The sequence below is a fragment of the Hypanus sabinus genome, unplaced genomic scaffold, assembly GCF_030144855.1.
Source record: "Hypanus sabinus isolate sHypSab1 unplaced genomic scaffold, sHypSab1.hap1 scaffold_149, whole genome shotgun sequence".
NCBI lineage: Eukaryota > Metazoa > Chordata > Chondrichthyes > Myliobatiformes > Dasyatidae > Hypanus > Hypanus sabinus.
In genome coordinates, this window is record NW_026779564.1 from 454,517 (window position 1) to 471,993 (window position 17,477).

Genomic DNA, 17,477 nt, shown 5'->3' on the forward strand with positions numbered 1-17,477 from the left:
ATGCTCCATGGTGGTAAAACGAGAGAGCAGTTGCTGTAGATTTTACCTGTCGTCATTTCAAACTCACATATGAATTATCACAAAAATGACTTGTCACAAGGGGTATTGTCTTCAAGTTAATTACCACACCACAGCCAGACAATGGTTAACACATCAGTGGTCTTCACAGTATACCCCAAATCAGATCCACTCCTATGGATCAAACAAGGTGCCAACCACACAATCGATGTACAGTGAATCGATAATTAACTCACCATTGTGGGCATAGGAAAGTTCTAAACAGTGACCCTTGGCCATTACTTACTTTGTTTCGATCCTTCCATTCTTCCTCCTTCACCTCCATCTGACTATGAATGTCTGTGTCCTTGGTTAAAACTAAACAAGCTGCAAGTCATTCTGATTCATCTTCGTAATCTATCTCTCTCTTAAAGTGACAGTCCACAGCAAAAGAAACCCAGGGATTCATAACAACGGCCACTCCCTAGTGTGAATGGACTGTTGTGCCAGTAGTTGGGATGACTGAGTGAATCCTTTCCCACATTCTTAGCAGGTGAACGGCTTCTCCCCAGTGTGAACTCACAGATGTACCTTCAGTGTAGATGAGCAAGTGAATCCCTTCTCACAGACTGAGCAGGTGATCAGCTTCTCCTCAGTGTGAACTCGCTGATGTCTCTGTAGGTTGGATAAATGAGAGAAGCCCTTCCCACATTCTGAGCAGGTGAACGGCTTCTCCCCAGTGTGAACTCGCTGATGACTCTGCAGGTTGGATGACTGAGTGAATCCCTTCCCACAGACTGAGCAGGTGAATGGCCGCTCACCAGTGTGAACTCGTTGGTGAGCCATTAGGTCAAATGACCGAGTGAATCCCTTCCCACATTCTGAGCAGGTGAATGGCTTCTCCCCAGTGTGAACTCGTTGATGACTCTGCAGATTGAATGACTGAGTGAATCCCTTCCCACAGTCTGAACAGGTGAATTGCCTCTCCCCAGTGTGAACTCGCTGATGTACCAGTAGGCGGGATGACCTAGTGAATCCCTTCCCACAGACTGAGCAGGTGAGCAGCCACTCCCCAGTGTGAACTCGTTGGTGACGCTGTAGGGTGGATGAATCAGTGAATCTCATACCGGAGACTGAGCAGGTGAACGGCTCCCCACTGTGAACATGAGGATGTATCAGTAGCTTAGATGACAAATTGAATCCCTTCCCACAGTTCGAGCAGGTGTATGGGCGCTCCACAGAGTGATCTTGTTGGTGAGCCATTAGGTCAAATGACCGAGTGAATTCCTTCCCACATTCTGAGCAGGTGAGTGGCTTCTCTCCAGTGTGAATTCGCTGGTGACACAGTAGGTCAGATGACTGAGTGAATCTCTTCTCACAGACTGAGCAAGTGAACGGCTTCTCCCCTGTGTGAAATCGCTGATGAGTCTGCAGGGTAGAAGCATGAGTGAATCTCTTCCCACATTCTAGGCAGGTAAATGGCTTCTCCCCAGTGTGAACTCGCTCATGACTATGGAGGTTGGCAGACTGAGTGAATCCCTTCCCACAGACTGAGCAGATAAACGGCCTTTCCCCAGTATGAACTCGCTGATGTACCAGTAGGTGAGATGACCGAGTGAATCCCTTCCCACAGACTGAGCAAGTGAACAGCCTCTCTCCAGTGTGAACTCGCTGCTGAGCCATTAGGTCTGATGACCGAGTGAATCCTTCCCCACAAATTCAGCAGATCACCAGCCTCTGCCTGGTGTGAACTAACTGGTGTGTCCACAGGTGGGATGACTGACTGAATCCTTTCTCACACACAGAACAGGTGAATGTCCTTGACCAGTGTGAACCTGCTTATGAACCTTCAATTGTGATAACCGAGTGAATCCATTCGCACTCAGCAGGTGAACGGCCTTTCTCCTGTGTAAAATGATGGTCTTGCCAGTTGGTCAAATGACCGAGTGAATCCCTCCCCACAGTCTGAGCAGGAAGGATGGTCGATTGAATCCCTTACTCCACTTCTTATATATCGAGACACAGACAACGAAACTGGCATGCCATTTTTGAGCTTCCTGGAGACAAATTCCTTTTTGTTTTTAACCTGTAAAAAGATGTACAAAATCCATCAATGGGCTTTGGTCAACATTTCAGATGAGATGACATGAGTTGCCAAGGGCTGAATTGGAATCACAAAGTTAGTGAGGTTCAACCCAAGAAAAGAGAGAAATCATCTCCTGACTGGGTAGAGTGCTGGTATCTGGAATGACCATCAATTCCCTGATGCTCTTCCTGTCTCTATAAGAATGGGGCATTTCTGCCATCTCCAATCTGTGACCTGGCTCAGTTTGACTCTCTCCATTGGTATTATTCCCTGTTCCTGCTGAGCTGCATGGGTGCCTGGCCCCACAGTAACTGAAACAGTATCACGCAAATAGTCTTTCTTGACGTGCAGCTGGGGAATCATTTCATGTATTATTAACTTAAGGTGCCACAGTTTTAATGCCATATTAAATAATTCCAGCTGAGATGTATGGTTGGTCCACACAGTTGTTATATGGACAGAGTCAATTTTTGTATTATTTCAGGTTCTTGTAGAAAATTACAACACAGAAACAGGCCCTTTGAACCATCTAGTTTGTGCTGAACTATTTAAACCTCCCACTCCCATACCTCTACCATCCAGGTACACACACAAACCTCTTAAATGTGGAAATTGAGCTTGCATGCATGACTTGGGCTGGCTGCTCATTCCACACCCGGATGACTGTGTGATGAAGTTTCCCTTCATGTTCCCCTTAATATTTCACCGTTCACCCTTAACCCATGGCCTCTAGTTGTAGTCCCAACCAATCTCAGTGGAGAAAGCCAGCTTGCATTTCCACTATCTATGCCCCTCTATCACAATCAAATCTCCCCTCAATCTGCTACATTCCAAGGAATAAAGTCCGGACCTGTTCAATCTTTCCTTATAACCCAAGTCCTCCAGACCTGGCAACAACCTTGCGAATTTTCTCTGAACTCTCTGAACCTCTTTACATCTTTCCTGTAGGTTGGTGACCAAAACTGCACAGAATTCTCCAAATTATGCCTCACCAATGTCTTCTACAAGTCAACATAACATCCATCTATTGTTGTCAGCATTCGGTTCATGAAGGCCAATGGGCTAAAATCTTTTTTTTTCCCATCTCTATCTAACTGTGACACAACTTTCAGTGAATTAAGGACTTGTATTCCCAGGTCCCTTTCTTCTACAACACTCCTCCATGCCCGACCAGTCACTGTGAAAGACCTCCTTTGGTAGGTCAGACCAAAGTGCAACAACTCACACTGGACTGCATTGAATTCCATTTTCCATTTCTCAAACCATTTTCCCACCTGGTCCAGATCGCACTGCAAGCCATGATAGTCTTCTTGCACTCCGCTGAACCCCCAGTCTTGTTGTCATCCACAAATTTGCTGATCCAGTTAACCACACTATCATCCAGATTACTGATAGAGATGACAAACAACAGATGCAACACTGATCCTTATTGCACACCTCCAGTCACTGGCCACTGGTTAGAGAGGCAACCATCTCCTACCACACTCTTGCTTCTCTCAAAGCTGGTGTCTCATCCAATTTACTGTCTAATCTTGAATGCACAGTGACTGAACTTTCTTGACCAGCCTCCCATATGAGAGTTTGGCAAGTGCATGTAGATAGCATCCACTGCCTTGCCTTCATTCACTTCCTCTATAAGACTGGTTAGACATGACCTACCATGCACAAAGCCATGCCATCTATCCACGTAGATCCAAATATTTATATATTCTGTTTCTGCACAAATGTTCCAATACGTTTCCCACTACTGATGTCAATTTCCTCGTCAAGCTCACCAATGTACAGTTTCTAGTTTATTTTTACAGCCTTTCTTGAACAGCAGAACAACATTGTCTGTCCTCCAATCCTCCAGTACCTCACCTGTCACTGAGGATGATTTAAATATCTGTGCTAAGGCCCCAATAATTTCTGCACTTGTCTTCCGCAGGGTCCTAGTGAACAACTTGTCAGGCCCTGGGGATTGATCCACACTAATTTGCCTCAAACCCCTCCACTTCTGTAATCTGTACAGGGTCCATGAAGTTGATGCGGCTTTGCCTCACTTCTCTAGACTCTGTGTTCATCTCCTGAGTAAATACGGATACAAAGAAAATCTCCCCAAGTCAATGTTATCCCTACATATGGATTACCATTCTGATCTTCCAGAGAATTATTTTTTCCCTTCAATCTTTTTGCTCTCAACATATCTGCAGAATCCCTGAGGATTCTCCTTCACCTTATCTGCTGGGGCAACCTCATGCCTTCTTTTATTTCTTTCATGAGTGTTCACTTGAATTTCCTGTATTTCATAAGAACCCCATTTGTTCCTATCTGCCTGTACCTGGTATGCACCTCCTTTTTATTGATCTGGGTGAGGAAAGTCAAAGGGGTATTGGAGCTGCATGCTGGGATGTGGGGTAATGCAGGTTAAACTAAAGTTGCAGGGGGAATGGGAGCCTGAATAACATAACAGGTAGTGGAGAGGTTGTGAAGACAGATGTTGTTCAGGCCTCAGACAAAGTCAGGAATGAAAAAGTTGAGCATGGTGCAGTGAATATGCTGAGCCCTGTATATTTCAATACAAGGAGCAGCGTAGGAAAGCTGGTTGTGTTCAGGGATGGATCAACATCTGGAATCAACATTAGGATCTGGCAACTGTGGACTAGGACAAGGTGCTTTCTGGCAAAGGTGTGCTTGGTAAATGGGAGGCCTTCAAAACAAATTTTTAAAGTACAAACTGGGTATGTGCATGTCAGAATAAAAGGTAAAGATAGAAACTGTAGGGAAGCTTGGTTTTCAAGAGATGTTGTGACCCTGAAGCACCAAATGGAGTTGCACAACAGGAATAGACAGGCAGTTTCTTATGGAGTATGAAATGCAAGAGAACACATAAGAAATAAATCAGGATGGCTAAAAGATGGCATGAGGTTGCTGTCACAGAAAAGGTGAAGGATAATCCTCAGGGATTCTAATGATAGATTAAGAGCAAAAGGATTGCAAGGCACAAAGTTGGTCCTCTGGAAGACCGGAATGGCAATCCACGTGTGTAACAAAGCAGATGGAGGCAATCTTAAATAATTTTTCATCTCTATTTACTCAGGAGATGGACAAAGATTCTATGGGAGTGTGGAAAAGCGGCACTAAAATCATGGACCCTGCACAGATTAAAGAAGAGAAGTTACTTCACTGTTTAAAATAGAATGTAGAATTCTACAGCATATTCCACGCCATTTAGACTAAAATGTTGTGTTAACCATGTAACCTACTCTAGTAACTTCCCAGAATTTCTCCAGCATATCATCCTCTATTTTTCTAAGCTCCATGTACCTATCTAAGAGGCTGTTAAAAGACCCTGTTCTATCTGCCTGCTGACAGCACATTCCACACATTTCTGTGTAAAAAAAACTTACCCCTGACATCCCTTCGGTATCCATTTCCAAGCACCTTAAAACTATGCCCCCTCGTGTCAACCATTTCAGCCCTGCGAAGAAACCTCTGGCCACCAACAGGCTCAATACCCCTCATCATTTTATGCACCTAAAAAAAGTCTCTAAATATAAACAAGGAAATTATCCACTGCACAATATACTTTCCACAATTCAGTACTTTTACACAGACAGTTGTGTAAAAATGGCCCAAAGAATATCGGGGACAAACAGGCCCAATTCACCACAACCACTAACTGTTCCTGCTGCTACCATCCAGGAAACGGTACCACAGCAAAAGGAGCAACAGGCCCCGGGACATCATCTTCCACCAGGTCATCAGACTGATTAATTCATGCTGATACAATTGCATTTCGATGTTATATTGACTGTCCTATGTGCAAACTATCTACCATAAATTACACATTGCACATTCAGATGGAGATGTAACGTAAAGATTTCTACTCCTCATGTTTATGAACTATGTATCTAATAAAGTCAATTCAATTCACCCTCTCCACTATCTGTTCTGTCATTCTGGCTCCCTTTCCTCCTACAACTTATTTTAACCACATCACCCCCTCCCCTGTTCACAACCACTAGCAAGCCTTACCACTAGGATATTCATCCCCTCTTGTTCTGTTCCTATAACTAACGAATCCCCGATCAGCCCTTTGACTTTCCTCTGCTAGGTAATCCCTCCCAACAGTTTCTAAAATGATCCACCTGTTGTTGTGGGAGATGGGCACAAGAGTACTCTGTAATGCCTATTTAACCTCATTCCCCTTCCTGACTCTCACCCAGTTTCCTGTGTCCTGCACCTTGGGTGTAACTCACCTCTCTTCATGTCATATCTATCACCACCTCCAACTGCTGGATGACCTGGAATTCACCCATTTCAAGTTGCAGCTCATTGAAGTGCAGTGCTACAAGCTGCAGCTGGATGCGCATCTTGAAGGTGAGGGCATCAGGGACACTGGAGGTCTCCCCTCCTTCCCTGCGATACCCCTCTAATTTGTAATAACCAGTGTGCAGATAAATCTTGTACTGTGCATTTTTTACCCAGTGACAAAATGTGCAGAGTGAATTTTATATAGAGAGGTATTCATTTTCACAGCGAGCAAATCACTGTCAATAGGAACTTTGATCTCCTCTCGGTTTGATCGAGTTCATCTGCACTCTCAGACAACCTATGTAGCAGGCCTGGAACAGGAAATGGAGGATTTTCTCACCAAAGCTTTTGCACATTGTCCATATGTGGTTTGCTTGCTCAACTATGCATTAAAAAGTCAGATTTCCAAATATCACTCCACTTCTTCCCACTTGCAAATTCTCCAGCTACTTTTGCAACACCAGAATGCAAACAGGCAGCACTAGTTTCTGTGTTCTACATATATATTCCCCCTGAACCCGTCCCCAATGACTGACGGTGGTGAACTCAGTGAATGAAATCCCAATGAATATGAAGGGAAGGGCAGTAGTCTGTCTCCCTGGAGTCTGGCACATTTGTGATGTTAAAGCTACTTGTTGCCCAGGGTGTTTGATATCATTATGTACCCAGAGAGAATTGGACAAAACATGTTCTCACCGGTAGAAAAGTCCAGAGCAAGAGGAGGTAGAACAAGCAACTCACACAAAATGCTGGAGGAACTCAGCAGGCCGGGCAGCATCTTTGGAAAAGAGTACTAATGCTGATATCCTCCGGGATTTTGTGTGTTGCTTGAATTTCCAGCAGCTGTAGATTTTCTCTTGCTGCGGTTGGATGCAGAACAAAGGTGATTTCCTCAACAGCTGATAGAAAGATTTTATTCTCTTTTTCCGAATTCCTAATCCTTGCATTCAGATAGCTGGAGCTCAGCTCTGTCTGTGAGATCTATCTGCTCCCATTCCCTGATTAGCCGGAAGCTCCCCGGGGCCCGTGTACGGATCGTGGGGCTCAGAGAGATGAAAAAGACCTGCCTGTGCCGAGTTTGCGAGCTACAGTCTCCGGTTCCCACAGCAATTGTCACTCAATTAAAGTCGAAAAAGTCCTTACCTTTCCGCTCCTCCCGACATTTTGTATACTGCGCGTATGCGTAGTTATCGGAGACGGCAGCAATCCTAACGCATGCGCATTTGATCGGTGCTTCAAACGACAGCGAAATTTTAACCGCGGGGCTTTATGGGTAATCATGGTGCCATTAAAAATTTCTGCAAGCATCGGTTCCATGTCCGTATCTCAGATTTTTTTTTTTCTGTGTAGAGAACTTAGCAGCTTTCTTAACGCAGAAAGCGGCTCCGATAAACGATACAATTATTATCAACATGCATTTCGTGTATCGAATGCCAAAGTACAATCCTCTTACAAATGCAGATGTGAAACAAAAGAGATTCTGCAGTTGCTGGAAACACAGACACACACAGACACACACACACACACACAGACACACACACACACACACACACACACACACACACACACACACACACATACAATACTGGAGGAACTCTACAGTTCAGGCGGCAACTAAGCAGAGGAGTACACAGTCTAGACATGCTGAAGGGGCTCGGCTTAAATGCTGCCGATTAATTCCTCTCCACATTTGCTGCCTGATCTGATGATTACCTACAATGTTCTGTAGAAATTAACCATTTTGTTTTTCAATTAACCAGTTTCCAAATGATTCCCATCTTTCATTCACAGCCACATCCTGCTGGTCCGGTTCCTCTTCCTCCTCCTGCTCGTAACCTCCAGACCCCATCACTTTCCAGAGCCCCAAAGCCCTGATTGGTGCTGGTAACTCTTTGATTTCTGATTCTGCTCCATCGAAGATTCACTCGCTAGTCTGCTGTCAGGCTTAAGAGGTGCATTGCAACAACCCGGCTGTCTGAGGCACAGTCCTTTGAAATTGGTGAAAATGACACAAAGTTTGAAAAGAGCAGGGAAAAAGGAGTTAAGCCACCTTAGTCCAGAGCCCTGGGGAAGGTCAAATACTCAGCGAGCTCATCGTGTCAATTAGTCTGGGGAAAATAATAAAGGCCATTCATGCAGGTATGTAAGATGATGAGACGCATTGATTGTGTGAAAAGTCAGAGGCTTTTTTTCACCAGGGCTGAGATGGCCAACACGTGGGGGGCATAGTTAAGGTGCTTGGAAGTAGTTCAAGGGAGGTGTCAGAGATATATATTTTTATACAGATAGTGGTGGGTGTGTGGACTGTACTGCCAGCGACGGTGGTATAGACGGGTACAATCGAGACTTTTAAGAGAATCTTAGATAGGTACACGGAGCTTAGGAAAATAGAGGGTTCTGTCGTAGGGTAATTCTAGGCATTTTCTCGAGTTGGTTGCTGTGGGCCGAAGGACCTGTAATTTGCTGCAGATTTCTCTAATTCTGGGAATTCAAGGGAAATCTCTTCTCCCACGGAGTGGTGACAAGTTGCAATAGGGAGAGTGAGAGATAAATTTTAAAATACTGATATGGAACAGAAACCAGGGCAGAGAGCAGATAGACCGAGTGGCCTTACTAGTGTACATCGTGAGTTTGGCAGTGACATTAAGTACCTGCGACATTGGATTTGATACAGAATTGATGTATCTTTCACAGATCCACAATATTAAACGCCAGTGGAGCGCTGTCTTCTCCCGCATCTCTAACTCCACATTTAAGGATCGCTGGCATTCAAACGCTGGTAAACGCAACATGTACAACACACTGGAGGACCTCAGCAGCTCGGGCAGCATCCATGAGAACGTTGTGTAGAGGGGGTTTCTTATTAGTATAAGGGGGTTTCTTCTTTGGGAGGGTTTATTTTTCTTTTTTGTTACTGCGTATGTTAATCAAATGGCTTCTTTGTTTTGTTAAAAGTAGGAATGCTTCTTTGTGGCAAGAGAGTGCTGAATGCTTGTTTGAGTTAAATTTACTGATAACGGGAATTGTATTCATTTGTTAACCAATTGGAATTAATGTTATTCTCTCTTCTGGGTCTGTAAGTTATTGTTGGCGGGCTTTTGGGGAGATCGCTGCGATGGGGTGTGTGAGAGAGAGAGGACGCGATGCTGTAAATTAGGTAAGGAACTGACCCCGAGTGGGGGTCCGAGGCCAGGATGTTCGGCAAGGAAGAAGACGAAGGTAGATGTGCTTGGTTGATCACTCCGAGTGGTCCTGAGCTGCGAGTCGAGGAGTTCGGAGGGGATCAAATGGTGGCCAGAAGACTTTGTTAATTGAGCTCCAACGGTTGTGCACGAAGTGGTTTGGAGTTTGATAAGACTTGGCGCCTTTTCTTTATTTTCTTTTCCTTTATATATATTGTATCATTATTAATCACATAGCTCTAGTAATATCTATAAAGTGTTATAATTTAATTGCATATGGTGTGCTGTCTATTATTATTTTATTAAACCCAGTGTTTCGAGCTGCTCGTGAGGACTTGTGTAATAGCCACGGACCGGTACCGAATTCAAACGAGAGCCGGTGGCGATACTGCCTGGGGGAAGTATCTCAGGGTGAGACCCTCTTAGTGGACGTTCCGAAATACCACGAGGGAGGGGAAGACACCTCGGTTAGAGGGAGGTCGCTGCGACTGGGCCCTGAAGACGTGGGAGACTTAGGCAGCGTGAGTGTGGAGAATAGTGCGCTGAAGAGCCACACTGTCATTGACCAGAATACGGACCTGCGGGCCGAACAGGCGATGGTCTGTCTGAGTGGTGCGAAGTGGTTTAAGGTGCTGGATCTGAGGAGCGGATGTTGCCAGATTCCAGTTATTGAGGCCGACAAGGAGAAGACAGCCGTTATAGGTCCCCTAGCATTCTTCCGGTACGAAAAGATGCCAGAGGGCATATCCGGAGCCCTTGCAAACTTCCCGCGGGGCATGTGGAAGACCATGGGGGATGTGGAGGTGCTTGGGATTTTGGCGTATGTGGATGTTCTCCTAGTATTTGGATTTGCCTCGGGAGAATCTGAAGCGAGACTGTTGCAGGAGCGACTGAGAACTAAAGAGCTGAAGCTTTCTCTGGACACGTGCCAGGTCAGGTGAAGGTCGCAGCTCGTGAGTGACTGTCTCTACGGAATCAAGTTTGATGTGGAGATGGAGAGGCCAAATTCTCAGCAGAAACCGGAGAAAGTGATCCGGAATCAGTTGGAAGACCAAGAAAGTTATCTGCTTAAGAGTAACAGCAAACCGAGAGCCCGGAGAGGGGTTTGAGGCGGTGAAGCAATTGCGGACAGATCTTGGAAGAGGGAAGCGGAACTTTGAAGGGAACCTGAAGATGACCATCGACAGTCCAAATGAAGTGGAAACCCTGAAGGTTGACCTTGAAGAAGTCATCAGGAAGGATAAGCTGAAGATAAGTGCAGTGAATACAGAATTGTTGAGACTGTGGCGGGAGTTGGAGGAGCCAGAGAGGAAGCTGATGTCTCGATTGCGGGAGGCTGAAGAGTCTGGGGGAGCAGTGCAGGCCACGTGCTTCCGTTTGGAGAAGATCAAACGGCAGCTACCGATCGCAGAAGTGAGGAAGAATATGGATTCGAAGGATGATGCGCTGGATGTGTGGTACATGCTGCCTTTTGCTGACTTTCCCTCGATTGAGGAAGAGAACTTGAGCCCTTCTACCACTGAGTCAGGTGCAGTGGGGAGGGTTAGCCGTGGGCAGCAGGGGGCTCAGAGTTGCAAGGGGTTATGAGTGAGAGATTGAGAGAGGAGTTGGCAAGCGGACCCGATGTATGCCCGGTTGTGTTCGAGCCTGGAGGGATTTGCTGAAGGGGTACGGAGGTCTCGGAGGGTTAAGGAACTCACAGATAAGTTGAGCTATGTAGCCCCTGAGGAACAGGGCGTGAGGTCTACTGTTTGGGGAGCAATGTCACTGTTTGTGCCTGGGTTAGGGTGTGTATTGGCAGGAAGGGTTGGGGAGTTATTTAGAAGTCATGAGGACATGACTTTTATTTGCTGGGGGAGAGTGCAAATGGCGTTTCTTCGTTGTAACTCCTTCTGTTAATCAAAATGGCTTCTTTGACTTGTTAAAAGTAAGAATGCTTCTTTGTTATAAAAGAGTGCTGGAAGCTTGTTTGGGTTAAAATTTACTGATAACGAGAATTGCATTCATTTGTTAACCAATTGGGATTAATGTTATTCTCTCTTCTGGGTCTGTAAGCTAGTTTTGGCGGGCTTTTGGGGAGTCGGCCCGAGGGGATGAGGGAGAGAGGACGCGAGGCTGTAAGCTGGCTGACGGAACCGAGGCCAGGTTGTAGATGTACATCTGTACAAAAATGACAGGAAAAATATAAATGGACCGTGAGCAATGGCTACAACCGCGACAGCGCAGGGATCTACCTGCAAATTAACTGTGATTGTGCAGGTAGCTCATTGCATTAGTTTCCACTCAATAGTACCGATTACAGAAACAACATACCATCTCGATTTCAGACAAAACCTCGGCTCAGCAGCAGATTCTATTGGTGCCAGATATTGTTACAATCAGAAACTATTTCTGCCCAATCAATTCTAAGTGCTGACTATAGACAGCGCAATGCGACAGATTCTGTGAACACAGGACAGGGCCTTTCTGTGAAGTTTCTGTCCATATTCCACTTCTATCGACCGCTTCAAGGTCGCAGTTTTGCAATTCCCGCCATGTGCTCTTCGGTCAGAGTAAAGAATGTTTCAGTGTCAGTAAGTGTTACCAGGGAAAGCTTGACAGCTTGATTAGGGTCGATATTTTTGTTCTGCTTTCGGCGGAGCAGGGGGTTTGGGGTGTGGCAATCGGCATGCTGTTCTAGTGCATTTAAAACGACAGTGATTAGTTTTAGTAACAGAAACCAACGAGCATACATTGACTCATCGCAGAATTCGGACTCTGCCAGTGCAGTCGCACGGTGCACGATGTACCTATTGCAAAACTATGAAAATGCATGTCTATTGTCTCCCTTTTTCCAACTCCAGACCCTCAGTCAAACAAAGCAGGTCACTCCAGGATGGCATTAAAGCCACAGCACGGCCAATCTCACGATAACACAGTCACCCTCCTCCTTGCAACATCCTCGTTAATTTTGTCGACACTCTTTCCACTTTAACCACATTTCGCACTCTCTGAATCTCACACACACACACACACACTCTGCTCAGTGCGCGGCTTGATTGATCGACTGTAACACCGAGGTGAACGGATATTTCACCGCGCTGATCACCTGCTTCCTGAACTTCGACTGAGTCACCGCGTAAATAAATGTGTTCGGGCAGCAGCTGAAATTCTTCAGCAAAGCTCCGACCATATGGAAGATCCATTCAGAATCACTGAAATCCATGAATCGTATTCCTTTGATCTCATAATACAGGAAATTTACAACCAGTGTCATCCACAGGAGGATGAAGCTGCCGGAGAGGGTGAAGAGTAAAACCACAGACCTCCTCCGGCTCTCCATCTCCGGGTCCCTGCTGTTCTCCCCCTTGCTCTGACCCCTCAGCCCCTTACGGACCCGACTGGCCACAACAATGTGCCTGACCGTCAGAGCGTTGAGAAGCAGAATCACAGCGAAAGGGATGAACGGATTTAAAACTATGTCGAGTCAATCGTATAATACCCACCCGAGGTCAGTGAAAGTGTTGGCCCTGAGTTCACAGAATCACGGTACATTGTTGACTATCTGTCTGGGTTCCCAGAGGAAGAAGCGGGGAATGTTTTTTTTCAGAAAGGACAGCATGCCGGTTGTTGTGAGAACCACAGCAGCAGTTTTCCCCGTGCAATATTTTGTTTTCATCTTCTGACAGCAGATGGCGACAAACAGATTGAAAGTGAAGGTGACGGTGAACCAAACAGAACAGTATGTGGCTGTGAGCCTCCGAACCTCGATAACACTGCAGACATGGTAAATCTTCATAAAATTCCACGGAAAGTAATGATATAAGACATGACGTACAAGGACCTCTATGACACGGTCAGGAGATCCCCGCTGCCATGCCCACCAGGTAGCGAGTGGTGCAGGTAGAGAGGCCGCACTTTCCCAGGGACAGGATCACAATTGCCGCTAAATCCACTGCGGGGAGAGAGCAGAGAACAGACACCGTGCATTATTAAACTCATTCTCCGGGAATGGCCACAGGTTCGGGTTTCAGCCAGAGGTCAGGAGACTAGATATGGTGACCGGCTGCTCATCCAACCCCAAACATGGGTCACACTGTCTCTGACCTGCCTTCTTCAATGTGGAGATAAGGTGATGTGACCGTAATCGTCGGGGTTAAACAGTAGCGCCATGAACAACAACGATCTGTGTTCATCCCGTTTCCCGTCCCTGATTTAACCGTGACCGCCCAGACCTCTGGAAACTCAGCATCTGACGGGGCCGGGACAGTCTCCGGGGATCAGAGGGGGATCTCATTGAAGCCTTCTGAATGTTAAAAGAGCTAGGCAGAGAAGATGTGGGAAAGATGTTTCCCATGGTGGGAGAGGCTCGGACAAGTGGGCACAGCCTCAGAAAAGAGGGACGCCCCTTTAAAACAGAGATGCGGAGGAATTGTTTTAACCAGAGGGTGATTAGTTTGTGGAATTTGTTGCGACATGGTCTTGTGGCAGCCAGTTCGCCGGGTATATTTAAGACAGAGATTGATAGCTTCTTGACTGGGCATGTCATCAAGGTTACGGGGAGAAGGCCGGAAACTGGGGTTGAGGATAAGGGAAAAAAAGGATCAGCCCTGACTGAACGGCGGAGCAGAATCGATGGGTCAGATGGACTAATTCTGCTCCTATGTCCGATGGTCTAATAGTGCCAAAAGGGAGACAACACAGACAAAATGCTTGGGGAACTCAGCAGCTGTGGCCACATTGAAGAGACACTCAAATTATGCGACAGATACCTTGCTTTCGGGCAAAACGGGGCACTACGTTACTTCGGGTCTCTGAGCGAAAGCCGGGCCAACATAGTAACCAGATACTGAGTGGCTCCGCTACTTCTACAGCGCAGCTCATTTCAGCATCCCACGTCAGTAGGTCCGGGACTCAGGTTCAGGAGATCGGACCCAATTATTGACATACAGTCAATAGAATGTGACTGTGACAGGATCCACAGGAAGAAGAGAAACACAGGATCAGTAACGCAGTCCGAGAACTTGATAATGCAAACCACTCCCAGTCACACCATCCCAGAGTGCTGTCCGTCCCGAAGACTGGTACAACTCTGGAGACGGTGCCACTGAAAGTCTCCTAGTCTCTCCTTCCTGGAGAGCTATCTGTCCCCAGCACTAGGATAACATAGAAAACGTGCCATTAGAACTTCCCAGGCACACCTTCCCGGGGGATATCCGGTTCTCAACTCTGCGATAACATGGACAAGTACCGTTGAAAATTCCCAGTCACACCTTCCAGGAGGATAACCAGCTCCCAAAACTGGAACAACTCTGGAGAGGATGGCATTAAAGGACCAAGTATACACTCCGGTCAATAACTCATAAACAGTCAACACCGCAGTGTATTACATTCCTAGTCTCACATTCTCGGAGAGCTGCCTGTCCCCAGCATTGGTACCACTCTGAACAAAATTCCATCAAATGCAAGAGCAACGTTCAAGTCAATCCTGTGAGTTAGAAGAGAGACAGGGGTTTAGTTCAGTTTGTTATTAAATCAGAAAATTGAAGAGTCAGGATCGATATCACTCTCGGATATTACTGTCACGAGCATCAAGCGGGAAGCTTGTAAAATGACACCAAGCTCCCAACACTGGGACGACTCAGGACAGTCACTCCGGTCAATAACTCATAAACAGTCAACACCACAATGTATAACATTACTAGTCTCACATTCCCGGAGAGCTGCCTGTCCCCAGCATTGGTACCACTCTGAACAAAATTCCATCAAATGCAAGAACAACGTTCGAGTCGGTCCCGTAAGTTAGAGGAGAGGCAGGGGTTTCGTTCCGTTTGTCATCAAACATGAAAAATTAAAATATTGAACAGTCAGGATCGATATCACTGACGGATATTACTGCCACGAACATCAGCGAGAAGCTTGTAAAATGACCCCAAACAGCTCATACCGGTTAACAGACGGAACTGCCGGACACGAATATCTGTGCTCACTCACCAGGAACTCCAATGACGACAACGAACACGTTCAGTATTTTGTCCACACGGTGGTAACTAACAAACAAAGCAGGCATTTTCTCTGGTCAGTGATCTGTCCCCGTGAGCTACAGGCGATCTCCAGGAATGAAATGTCAAGGCTGCACATACCTAGGGTTTCAATAATATTTACCGAATCCACGGGGACAGGTTTCAACAGATTTAAAAATAAACATTTTCAAAATCATTTACAAATTGATTACGTCAGTCAAGTGTAATCACGGTCTGCAACATCATGATTTACTGAGTGAATTTATTATGAAATCAAGAGAAATTGTGATGTGACTAAGGGTTGTCAATTGCGAATTGCATTCCTGCAGCAAAAGGGATATTGTTTCAAACTCCATCAGACCCAACTCTCCACCTCACCTCGTGTCAGTGCGACTCTTGTCCATCGGCTGAGCAGACAAACAGAGAGTGAAGCGGCCTCTCCACTCTGATTCTCCACCTGTTGTAATCACAGCTCATCTCACTGTAACCTCATCTCTCTCTCCCGATAAGAGAAACCACACTCAGCTTGTTCGAGTAAAGTGTACCAGACTTTGTCCTGGGTCTTTAATATGTTTACGTTCATCACCACTGTGACAAATGTTTACTCTGATAAAATAAACTTCTGCATTCTGTTTGTCCTACATAGAACAGAGAAAGGTAAAGAACAGGAACAGACCCTTCGGCCCACATTCACTGTGCTAACCATGACGTAATATTAAACGGAACCCACCTACCAACACTTGGTCAGTCCCCCTACACTCATGACTGTCCGTGTGTCAACCCCCACTACAGTAATCTTGGACTTCTGAGATCTCAGTTCTCGGAAACGTTTTGACCATCTGTGTGGATTTGCTGGAACCGACAAAAGTGACTGAACCTTCAAAGTTGTCTCATCAATTGCAAAGAGATTCCACTGTAAATCTGTTCCTTTAGAGGAACCGTTTGTCAGACACAACAAATTGAATTGTTACAGTGTAGCTTGTGGTCTTGTATTGAATCGCCTATTGGTAACATTTTCACCAGGATTATAATCTCTTGACGTAGTTTAAGTTGGAGGGTCTCAGCCGAGAGTGTATCTATTTATGATGATAAATAAACACTTCCATATCCACAAACCTCACCTGTATCTTAAGTGACTTATTCACAGTTAGAAATCTTGGGTAGTCTTTCAGTATCAACCAGTAATGTCCACCAAGGTCAGGAATGTAAGGGGGTGTCAGATAAGAAATTGTATGTATCTATGTATGATTTCCACCGCTCTGTATCACACTGCATTGGCCCTTAAATTCGTAACACTGATCGCTCTTTCACCGAAGCACTATATCAACCCCTAGTCTAATCCGGCAGTCCCCTCTTTCTACTCAGTGCTGCATCAGCCCCGAAACCGATCCCACTGCCTCTCTCTGTCTCCACAGTACTGGATCAGACGATAAAATAACCGCTGTTTGCCACTGCACAAATACCACTCCCCCATTTCTCTGCAAATCACTGTAAAAGCCCATAAAATAATCCCACTGCCCATTTCTCTCCACATTACTGTATCTGCCCCTGTTTCTCTCCCTAAACTGTTTGACCCTAAACTGTTCCAATTGCCAGCTCTTTCTCCACAGCACTATGTCGACCCCGAAAATAATCCCATGGCTCCCTTTTTTCTCAACAGTAATGCATCGGCCTTTAAACTGTTCTCGGTAACACATCGTTCTTCACAGCACTGTCACAGACAGTGAGGGAGGGAGGGGGAGAGAGAGAAAGAGAGAGAAAGTGGAGTGTAGGAGGGAGAGGGCGAGAGAGAGAGAGGGAAGGAGGGAGGGAGAGAGAGAGAGAGAGAGAGAGAGAGAGAGAGAGAGGGGGGAAGGGGAGAGGAAAGGAGAGAGAGGGAGAGAGAGGCGCAAGGAGTGCAGAAAGACACAGATT

At 45.9% G+C, this 17,477-nt stretch overlaps 1 protein-coding gene across 1 annotated transcript; it reads right to left on the reverse strand.

The window, feature by feature from the left end:
* Positions 1-342: 342 nt before the first annotated feature.
* Positions 343-7,554, reverse strand: LOC132387025 (zinc finger protein 239-like). The gene is made up of 2 exons (XM_059959392.1): positions 7,523-7,554; positions 343-2,083 (listed from the first exon to the last, which is right to left on the reverse strand). The coding sequence occupies exon 2, from the start codon at positions 1,678-1,680 to the stop codon at positions 577-579; it is 1,104 nt and encodes a 367-aa protein (XP_059815375.1). The 5' UTR covers positions 1,681-2,083; positions 7,523-7,554; the 3' UTR covers positions 343-576.
* Positions 7,555-17,477: the final 9,923 nt, after the last annotated feature.

Coding starts and splice junctions, on each gene's coding strand:
- LOC132387025 (XM_059959392.1), bottom strand. CDS start 1,680: ATGGCTCAGCAGCGAGTTCACACTGGAGAGAGGCTGTTCACTTGCTCA.